Source organism: Anticarsia gemmatalis, chromosome 26 (genome assembly GCF_050436995.1).
Source record: "Anticarsia gemmatalis isolate Benzon Research Colony breed Stoneville strain chromosome 26, ilAntGemm2 primary, whole genome shotgun sequence".
Lineage (NCBI taxonomy): Eukaryota > Metazoa > Arthropoda > Insecta > Lepidoptera > Erebidae > Anticarsia > Anticarsia gemmatalis.
In genome coordinates this window covers 8,164,395-8,176,447 of record NC_134770.1, presented here as the reverse complement: position 1 = coordinate 8,176,447, position 12,053 = coordinate 8,164,395, and the positions used below count along the sequence as shown (strand labels likewise).

The window sequence follows — 12,053 nt, the reverse complement described above, 5'->3', positions numbered from 1 at the left end:
TTTAGCGCTCCTGTATTACTACTATACTACGTACTATTATAATTACTATTTACGACCACTGTAGATCCAATGTCGAGCTATAAGCTGGACAGTATGGGCCTATTTGACGCTACAAGAGTTCTGTAGCCGCTTATAGAACCACTATACTTCTTACTAAGGAGCCTAAGGCGTTATAAAAATCCTTTAACCGGCCATTGTGCAGCTTGTTATAGCGCTTGTGTGCTAGTTGGGTAATACATACACACATACAAACATAAAATCACGTCTTTTTACTTTAGAGATAGTAGACTAGAAATAATAAGAATATTAATGTCCATAAATACGACCGAATTGAGAACTTCTCTCTTTTCGAAGTCGCTTAGAAATAAAAATAATATTATTATGACGCCACCCGTATTAGTGGTTGTCGGTGCTAATACGTGAGCATCGTAGGTGGTTCGATTTCCATACAAAACAAATACATATATTATGTATGATCCACAAGATAACACAGTTATTTTCTATTTAAATACGTTGTGTGTGTTAGTGAAAAAACTGTATCCTAGATTTCTAAGTTTGAAAAGCTCCTATACAAAATTTATTCTGAACACTGTTACCTCAAGTAGGTACAAATAAAATAAATTTTACTTATATCAAAATAAAACAACAATTCTATCCAATCGTATCGCAAAATAAAATGGAATACGATCGTAAAGGTCGTTAATTCGAATCCGAGGGAAGGTTTTGTGCTAATGTATTTTTCAAATATATGTACACTATTTATCATAGAAAAGAAAATATGGGGAAAACCGTTTTGAATAATAAATTGTGTGAATCGTGAAATGGCATAACTTTGAATTGATTGCTTTTGCTTACCGTTAAAAGTTTGAATGTTTTTTTTTTATTTAGGTACTTTTGAAGTCGCATCTGCGGTGCAGTGATTAAGGTGGTATGCTATTATGCTGCCACTACGTGGGTGTTGTGGGTTCGATTTTCATAATTTATTGTTTTAGGTTTGATTGTACGTTTATGTCTACGGGATTCAAGCTTAATAAATTTTAAAAGTGTAAATTTGGAATTAATACCAGCTTTAAAATAATTACCAAGATGTATTTAAGGAACAGCTCATTCAATGCTACATCAATTAACAAAAACAATTTAAACGAGAGGGGTCTTAAACAAACACAGTTGTTCCGATAAACTACATCTCGGAAAGCAGTAGTTTGAATCCCACACGGAATAAATATTTGAGCAATACATCGAAAAAAAACACATCACTAGGGGCCTACTGGTCATGCATAGTCCTCCCAAAAAAAAATCCCAAACTAAAATATTAAATCCCATTTGCTTTTGTCCACAGTCAAACCCAAATCAGTGGAGCTGATCACGGGCGACGGTAAGACCCTAGCCGAGGGGTCCATCTTCGGCCCCCTACTCGAGAGAGCGAAGGTCAACGTGAGCTGTTCCGTGAAGGAGGGCAAGCCGCAGCCGAAGGTCACGTGGTACTTCAAGAAGAATCGTGGGGAAGAGATGAGGGAACTAAATGGTAAGTGGACTATTTTATTCAGAAGTTTTAGGTACGGGTATATCCTGTTATATTATTGTTACTTTTTTGTAAAAGAAGACTCCCGAATTAAGGATTGTCTGTGTCGCGGAGATTTTTACAAACATACAAAAACAGGCTATAAAGAAATTATCAGTATTCTAGAAATCTATGCTACAAATTCCCGTGGTTTGAAAATAACGTAAAATTGCAGTCTGTTCCGACCCCTACATACTGTAGCTAATTCGGGTCAATTACCACACACAATCTTACCATAGGCGATTCTAGCTAAAGAGCGATTTCAGAGTAGGAATCGCCTTCACTAAGATTGTGTCCAAAAAAAAATTATAAGATTTGTAACTCCACTTCGCTGTATTTCAACTACGTTTCAAAAACTTCTTGAATAAACAGAAAACGTAAACAAACCAGTTGGTAGTTATTACCTCCCAACATGACTGCCAAGAGCGGATACATTTTGATTTAATGCCTCGATCTGACCACAAATCCAGGCAAGCCTCGATTCCGGCCTAATTTAGCTTCCGATAACCGAGCGAGATTAATTTACGTACAGATCGAACGGAATTTTAGATTTATAGTGATACTTGCTTATTTGTTTTGGTGTTTCATTGAGATGTTTATTACTTCAACGAATTGGGGCAAATTTAAGATGGTAAAATGGGTTTTACAGTATTATTATTATTATTGAAGTCTAATTTTGATTGTTAAACACGTATGATAAATTGAGAAGACGAAACATTACAATATTAAGTTTATTACTAATATTTTTTTATGAACCTATAGCATATGTCTTTTTGAGTGTCAAATTAAGGTCAGTGCACTCGTGTAACACATGAAAAATACTTGTTACTAAACTTAAGACTGTAGTTGATAATATAAAAAAAAATCTAAAAATATATTAACAATTTTTTAACCGTGTATCGAATTTGAAATTTTGATTGACACTTATACAAAATTGGACCACGGAAGTAGTTTTTTTTAGTTCACTAATTATTATTGTGCCTCAATGTGTTACGCTTTTTCGGCGAAACTACTCAGCTGATATAGATGAAATTCTAAAAAAATACAGTTATAAATGACGTTATATAACTAACTTTAACAACATTCTTGCTATAAGCTCAAAGTTTCACAATGTGAAATCTTCACAATAAGCCAAAGATCTACGAAACTATTCTATCAAATCTGAAATCACTTTCAGTACAAAACTGAAACAGAAAAGTAAATCCCACCGTTTGTATTCAAATCTAGTACAAGCTTAACCACAAAGCAAACGTTTTAAACGCTGGCGGTCGTGAATTCGATTCCCGACCCTGTATTTATTGTTTACTTACATTGAATTCAAAGTGGTATTGATTTTCAGCAGGTGGTCGAGATTTTGGGGCTGTTCAATCTAGGTTGCGTAGGAAAAGGATTTTCAGGAACATAGGCTTGTTGCTTTTCGTATACCTAACATTCAGTGTATGTAATATTTTTTTGTTCTGGAAATTCTAGTATTTAGTTAGATACGAAAGTTTGTGAGGGCAAACAGACAAGTTTTATTTTACTTTGTAAGTAAATACTGATCAATTTGTTTTGATGCTTGGTTTGCAGATAATTTGTAGCGTCAATTATTATGCATGATACTTCTCACACGATCAACACCTCTCTCAACGGCATAGCGATAGCGAGAGCTTCGTCGTTCATTTGGAGGTTTTGTTTATTGTAACTTTAACTTGATTGGCCGATTCCGGACACAACATCAAACAATTTGTATTATAAACGGCGTGATAGTTATGGAGCTAGAACAAAAACAAGCAAAAGAAGCTTTGTGCATCTGAAATGCGGGATGAAATTTTGTAAGAAAACGTAGTCAAATAGTAGGTAACATAAACCCGGGCGGAGTCAGTACCAACAACTAGTATAAGTTACCTATTTAGTAATTATTTCAACAACTATGTAATTCCTGTCAAACACACAATCAAGCGTTCTCCCCAAAATAGTGTTCAATTAGAAACCTAGTGTTAGGTCCCACTTAAATACTAATTACAACCTGTTACCGCAATTCCAATCAGCCTGGTGGTTTCTGTTTTGTGCCTCTCCCCCTTCCTAGGGGGGGTTTGTGGCTAAGATTAATTGGTAATTAGATGGATGCTGTCTATCCAAGTCTGTTATTTGGAAGGTGTCTTTGTTAATGTCTTCGGTTAACAAGATTTAGGAATTGTAGGAATAATACTAGCTGGTAACCGGTTAATTCCTTGATGAGTTTGTAGTACAATGTCGAATCTGCGGCTAGAGGTCGGAAATACGATTTCTATAATAAAATAAAATTATTTATTAGTTCAGCCTAACCTTTCTTCTAACTATGTTAGTGTCAGCTTCCAGTATCACCAGATGCATGATGCTGAATAGTATATTACAGGTATATGCAGTGATTGCAAATAAACACTTCCGCAACCCAGTTTTCTGGGTTATTATAACACGTTACCCCTAGACTAAGTAGACTGGTTACCAGACTTTCAATCTTCTGACTGAACTGGTAACTAGTGTCAAAGATCTTAAAAAAATACACCCGAGGCCTCAATTTGACATGCCTACTGAAACACAGATGAACTTGAAATGTATAATTTAGACATCCACTTAAAAACCTCGGCAAGCGTACCTCGATCCGCGTAGCTATTACTTAGCGACGAGTTTCTCTGTTACTTAAAGAAGACAGATTTTAGAAATATCTTCAAATGCTTTCAGAATCTTTCAAATAAATATCTGAAATTCAAAAGTATCAGGAAATTCGAGTCAGAAATACTATCGGAATGAACCCACCCGTTGAAGACTGCTCGCCGATGCATGTGCCACACTGACGTCACATCTCGACAATTGAAATAAAATCAATTTATTTTTCACTCACAAAATTGAATAAGTATTTTAAGGAAAAGATTAAAATAGAATGTTTTGACGTTACTATTGTTGGCAAGGATTTTATTTTGAAATAAAACTAGTACTATTACCTCATTATTGTGTATTAGGTATCATGTTAAAAGTTTTGATAGTCTTGTTGTGGTAGCACTTGCCTTCCATGCAAGAGATAAAGGGTTCTTGGCCCACTCATTTCACCAGTGCACATATATTTTAAAGATATGTGTGAATAAGTAAAGTAAGTTATTAATTTATTACTTTGTTACTCACATTACTTCTTTGCAATATATAAGCAATTGCTTTAAGAGTGCAGTAAGACATCGTAATGAAAAGAGTTATCAAATCAGTTCGTGAATGTCACTACCCTGCATGTGTCAATCGTGGTGGTATCTTAAAGGCCTACCACCTTAAATTTTCGGACAGAGACCCTTCCTCAGTAATGGAAAAATAAAAGTTGAAGGTAGGTACTTGTTCTGATATTTTGGTCTACAAAATAATAATTTGATTGTTTTATGTTGTTCATGATTACAATACAAACTTGACAAAATCTTTAGATTTTCTAATTAATACATATCTGTTTACATCTTCAAACACAATGAGAGTGCTGTAGAGTGCTTAAAAAAGAAAAAGAAGAATTAAATACTTTGACCGCAATTCTCATCATAACACTCGACAACAGAAACTAATATAATATCAAAAACAATATTAATTCTCAAAATCCTTCAAACAATATAATGAAGAACAGACATGAAGCATGCACTAGTGGTTCCGTCTACAATATGTTCAAAACTTGAGAATACGGACGCTATCTCATCGCATTTGTATGCGGAACCCGCTGCCGAGTGATAAATTACACCGCTTGGCACGTGAGCTCTATGATGCATTCATATCGAGCTTTTAGGGTTCCGTAATGAGATGACGTTTGATTTTAAATGTTTTATATTTTTGCTTGCTTTTGGGTATTTTGTATGATATTATTTATGTGGCTTGTAGAATTTTAAAGGCGCAAACTGTGGTCGAATTACACCAAAATGATGACCAGGTTACAAACACGCAAGATGGTACCCACGCCCCTATCACTCCGTCGGGAAGTTATGGGTTCGATTCCCACACGGAACAATTATTTGTGTGATCCACAAATAATTGTTTCGGGTCTGATTGTACATTGTGTCCGTTGTTTGTATGTTTGTAAAAGTCCCCGCGACACAAGAGCAATTTTTAGTAAGGGAGTTGTCTTTTAAAAAAAAATAAAGACAAAAAAAAATCTACAGAACAGTTATTTTAAATCTCGTTCATTCTTGACCGTTGAATGAATACGTGTGTTACGCTACTCATTCACAGAATGAGCCGACAATTTGATACTTACGTGTACTGCACATTACAGCCGGATTTATTTGTTTGATACTTTTAATGTGTCATGGCGTTTTGTTCGTAGTATTATGCTATAACTGACAGAGGATGTCACATTGAACTTGGTTATCTAAATGGTTGAGTTTTTTTTTTATTTTCGTGTAGGGAAAAAAATATACCGAAGTTATCTATTAGTAAATAAATTATTTCTGAAGTTTAAATAATTCTCACCCAACACGAAATATTGGAACGCAACGAACGAACGAGGTTTGAAATTAGTTTGTGGCCATATGTTTCGTCTGGCCATTTCTGATCCAGGTACCTTAATTTATATTCTAGAAGCTAGTTTTGATTACAATTGTCCATTTCACTTATCCGAATACACTAAATATACTCTCAGACTCTCTTTGTAACATAAATAAAAGCCTAGAACTCAAATAAAGAAGTATTTTCTTCCGTACATAGACCAATCTAACCACGGCACAATATTCATTTAATAACAAGCCTTACAAAATAATCTAATACAAAGTTAATCTAGACTGACGCAACAATATGGCGACCGTATATAATAGACCTAAACTCTTTATATATATAGATATTACACAGGGAAAATCTAATAGACTTTCTGTACATAGAAACATGGACATGTTAGTTTGTTTGTTCATTTTTAGTAAATACATCTTCCGCACCAAGTTTTTGTAATTGTACCGACTATCATAATTGTCAACATTTGACCTCAATGAATAAGTGATTTGATTTTGATTTTGAAACATAGGAAGAACAAACACAGAGCTCAAATATCAGTCTAGCCTTACCTCCAGATATGTTGGAGTCGGCTTCCAGTCTCACCAGATGCAGCTGAATACCAGTGTTTTACATGGAGCGACTGCCTATCTGACCTCCACAACCCAGTTACCTGGGTTATTACACGATACCCTTCGGTACGACTGGTTGTCAGACTAGCTTAGACTACTATTAACGACTGTCACCTAGTTACCTAGGCGCAGTCGGCAGTATTTCCAACTGGTGATCATAAGGTCTCGGGTTCAATTTCCGGGCAAAGTGCTATTTGTATTTTCTAATTTATATTAGAAATATTTGCAATAGTAACCCGGAATTTAGTAAAATGCTCGGTATATGGCAATAGACCTTCTGTTACATGGGACTAACATTCGTGAAACGCGCCTCTACCTACACTTTCATTCTGAAGTGGTTATTATGTATGTAATATTAAATAATATACACTTTGTAAATTGACTCAAAAAATACAAAATAATACACGAACTACTCCACACTTCCTTATCTATTTATCATTCGGCACACGTCTGAACAAAAGAGTTACCCGTAGGCTCAAACTTACTATGTAATAGTTTGTCTTACACAATATATCTATAGGATAAGTATTGTTTTATAAGGCTTCGGTGCAGGAAGAGTGCTTTATTGTCTTCGTATTTTTTGATAGAGTTACTATTTTCATATCATTGGACAATTTACACACTGATTTGATTCCAATTTAAGCAGAGCTTGTACGATGGTAACCTGATAACCGATAAGCATACATAAAATGCCGAGTGGTATAAATTGGTACCTCTTACGCAAGTGGTTGCAGGTTGTAAGTGTGTGTCATAGAAATAAATTATCACTTGCTTCAACAAAGAAGAAAAACATCGTGATGCAAACTTGCACACCTGAAAGAACTTTAGAATAGTTCTTGAAGATATGTAAAGTCCCCTACTTGAAAGCCAGCAGGGTGGACTTAAGGCCTAACCCCTACCTCATTACGGGAGGAGACCCGTGCTCAGCAGTGGGACATTAATAGTTTCAATTTATTTTAATGATATGTGTGCTACTTATATTTTAAATTTCTATTTTACTAAAGCAGATACTAATTGATCTGGAACAATTCCAAAACTAGATTTCTAACATAGTGACAGAAAAGTGCATTCTAATTTTGTGAGACCCGCTGTTGCAGCACAAGTATCTATTGATGAAAATAGTTTTTACATAAAAACAGCATAGTATTTTTTTATAGACAACTTCCGCACCATGTAGTTCTCTTGTGTCGCAGAGACTTTTACAAACATACAAACAACGGACACAATTATACAACCAGACCCTGTGTGAATCGAATTTACGATTAGTGAGTTAAGCAACCTTTAGCTCGGAGGTTTTAAAGATGGGTGGTCACTACTGATATTTGAACTGAGTGTCTTCGTTCTTCCGTGGGCACGTTGGCCAGTAAACAATCAATGGGTTAAGCAACCTTTAGCTCAGACAGTCTATAGATGGGTGGCCGGTGTGGCCATTTAATAATATTTCAACAGAATATCGCCGTGCTTTCAGGAGTACGTGAAAAGTCGGTCCCGTTTGTTATCAATGAAAATAACAGTTGTTTAAGTCGCTTCGAAATGCCTTGAACAACTTTGTCATTAATTTAACCTTAATAATAAACAATATTCAGCTTTAAAAACATCTTTGCATATTTTCTTTACACATTTCACAGTCTATAAACACGCAATCTAAAAATTATGACTCTTAAAGAAAACGAGTAATGCAAGATTTACACAGTTTGTAATTTTAAAAGCACTTTATACAATTTATGAATAACTAAAAGAAAATTTTTCAAACGGTTTTAAATTATCATAAATTGTAGTTTTATATACTATATTATAATTTCCATCACGCCTATTAAATCTGAAAATGTAGACAGATGAGTATAAAATAAACATATTATTATATACATACGTGTTATACCTACCTGTCATACCTACGTTTTAGTCCCTTGCTATAATTCAAATATTATGTGGAAAATACCAATCGCACTTTGCTTGACCGAGGAATCGACCCCAATACCGAGTCGTGGTCAGCAGTCGTATACGCTACAACCCAGAAGCGGTAAATAACAAGATAGATTCTAGGCTATCCAATGTGCTAAAACAAGTTGTAAACTATCTGTGTACCAAATTTCATTAAAATCCGTTCAGTAGTTTTAGCATGAAAGCGTAACAAACAAACGAACATACAAACATTCGCATTTATAATATTAGTATAAACATATAACAAGAGTAATTCATAAAATTTGTCAAACATCTTAAAGGCAAGGACTCACTCCATTAACTCGAGACTTGAAACTTTGAAACTATTTTATGGAAAATTGGATCCACACGATTTAACCCCATGTGTTATCTTTGGCAAGTAGTTGGAAACTTAATTTACTTCATAACTGGGACCTTTAGCTTACAAATCACTAGATAGTATAAAGCAAAGTGTCTTTCCGCGTCTGTATCTTTGTCTGTATGTATGAATGCTTAGATCTTTAAAACTACACAACGGATTTTGATCTTCTTCTTATCGTATGGTTAGTGGTCAACCTAGTGTCAAAGTTGTTCAAGCCGCCCGAAGGCCTTTGACATGGCTTAACGACTGTTATCTTAGTGGACAACAACCGGGACCGACTTTTTACGTGCCCTTCGAATCACGGAGACGCCCAGCTCAAATACCACTATACGGTCACCCATCTATAGAATGACCGCGCCAACGGTTGCTTCACCCACAGATCGTTGTCAGACCGGTGAGCGCAATGCGTTTTGTTTTAATAGTTATGGTGATTCAAGAGGAAACTTTGCGTGGATAAATTGTAAAGGTCTTTTTTTTTGGTAAATAACTGTTGAACCTCTCTAGTACTAAGTAATTTAAAAAATAAAATATATTTTAAATGTAACTATCGAACTTTTTCAAAAACGTCTGTCGTAATGAGAACTTTGCTGCTTTTAAAATCAAAATCAAATCATTTTGATTATGATTTTGATTTATACTAAGAAGAACGATTGAAAATATACCAATGTGTACATGTTTTTACGTTTGCCGTACGTATATTCTACCGAATTAAATAAATCGAAGCTATTCCAAACTAACCGGAGCTCAGATATTCATAGAAACAGTTAGGAATATAGTCTCTACATCTGCAGAATACATTAGTTTTGATACAGACGTTAGCAAAGAATATTGAACCGTATTGGTAAAGAATAAGGTTGGTATTTGATTAACAAACGGTTGTAGTAAAGAAAAATAGGTTTGAAGAATTGTGAATTTGGGAGTTGTTATTTGATGAGAATTTGGAAACTATAGACTTAGGAATAAAGAATTTATAAAAGAGAATAATTCTCATACATCCTTATATTTAATTTGTCAGTACCTACCTGTGATTCATAGGCAAAAAGCTAATAGTATGGGTATAGGCAACTCCGGGGGGTCAACAGAAATACATAATAGCAAATCACAAGGTCCAAAGTTCGATTCTCAAATTAGTTTTCGGATGTTTTTCAGGGATATCATGAAAGCGTTGAGATTTTTATAAAACACTAGCTGACCCGCGCAACTTCGCTTGCGTCACATAAGAGAGAATGGGTCAAAATATTCCCCGTTTTTGTAACATTTTTCGTTGCTACTCCGCTCCTATTGGTCGTAACGTAATTAAGTATAGCCTATAGCTTTCCTCGATAAATGGACTATCTAACACTGAAAGTACTTTTCAAATCGGACCAGTAGTTCCTGAGATTAGCGCGTTCAAACAAACAATCAAACAAACAAACAAACTCTTCAGCTTTATAATATTAAGTATAGATTGGTTTGGAAGCCGGTGTCACTCAGATACTCATTTTATGATTTTAGAAATATTTTTACAAAGATCTAGTTCTTTATATTCCTCTCTTATATTCCAAAACATCCCAAGTTTTCTAGTTCTTTATAGACAATTGAAGCAATAATTCTCAGCTCAATATTCTTCAAATCAATCCGAGTGAACACTTTCTAAGATTTGAACCAACTTAAAGTCGGTCGTAATATTTTTACTACTTTAAATCGAAATGGTCGAAGTATTATTTTATTCAATTTCATTTACAACTCAATAAATTTTAAAATAAAATCTAAAGTAATATTGTTTGATCTTTCAGTAATTTTTCAGAGCTTTTTACATTTATTTTCGCTAAATTATTAGGCACATAATTTTGAATTGCCTCTTTTATTGGTGCTGTAAAGATTGTCTAGTTTTTGAAGTAATGATATTATCTGAAATTTTTGTCTTTTACTACACTTTAAAATTGATTTGACGTAGACATTTTTAGTAGCTCATTTCAACGAGTAATGTTATTGAATACCGAGGTATTATTGTCGTACCAAGTATATTTAAAATAGTTTTAGTTATGGGCCTTTTAGTTAACTATTCTATTGCAATCTAGGTTAATGTATCTATTATGGACATTGCAAACATAAATAGCCTGAAAATAAATACAAATAATACTGGGCTCATGGCCTCAAAAATAATACAAATTGATTAATTAATTATAATTCATCATTAGATTATTATTATTTTGTTATAATGTTAATGTTTGTTATTTTACAATGTTCTACAATTGATTTAAATTTTAAGATACCTACGAGTATAACTTACTGTAAATGTAAGGCGGTAATAAATATATAAATAAATAAAATTTGTTCCGTAAAGGGATCAAACCCATAACTGTTGAAAGTCTAATAACGACATAACAACCACTTTAACTAGAAAAAAATTTTTACCTAGAAAAACTTTGACGACACATTTAATGAATTTAACATTTTATTCTTATTGAAAGCCAATTGGAATGGGATCACAAAATTCAGCCATCATTCTACCAACGTATTGAATCAAACGAAGCCTATAAAAAGGCTTTGAAGTCTAGCCAATATAACCCAATATAGTCTGTTAAGGGGTACTTCAGACTATACATAAAACATTGCGTTAGTCTCGCGTGGACCACATCGTACTGTATGTGATAGACTACTATAAATCGCAGACGGGAAAAGTTTTCGTTTTCACTCCTTATCAAAACTTTTAATAGATCATTTATCACGTTAGCTATCTTGAGAATCGGTCTCATTTTTTAATAATAAAATTCTTAACTGTATAAATTTTGTATGCAGATGTGACGCGTGACACACTGATAAATGAAGAAATAGTAGTCAAACCAGCAGTAAATAACATTGTAGGTATATGAGGTTTTATAACTCGAGACATTTGCAACAATGTTTGCCTAGCAACTAGCATTATCATTGAAATCCATTCGCCCAAAATGCAAAATCAGTATTCAGTTCAAGAAATCAGTAGTCAATTGACTTAATGCAAGCACAATAGCATTTGCATCGCTACAGACCCTATTATACTAGTATTACCAACCATATCAATACATTAGAAGCTCTTCTACCTAATACACAAACATTAACAGCCAAGCTTATC

The 12,053-nt window shown here is 34.1% G+C and overlaps 1 protein-coding gene across 9 annotated transcripts in view; it reads left to right on the top strand.

Moving 5' to 3' along the window:
* nrm (neuromusculin) overlaps positions 1-12,053 on the top strand; it is a 486,168-nt gene that overhangs the window by 395,466 nt on the left and 78,649 nt on the right. For all 9 annotated transcript variants that reach the window (XM_076131475.1, XM_076131476.1, XM_076131472.1 and 6 more), the window contains exon 5: positions 1,340-1,525. In XM_076131475.1, the coding sequence (XP_075987590.1) occupies positions 1,340-1,525 (186 nt within the window). The remainder of the gene's footprint in view (positions 1-1,339; positions 1,526-12,053) is intronic.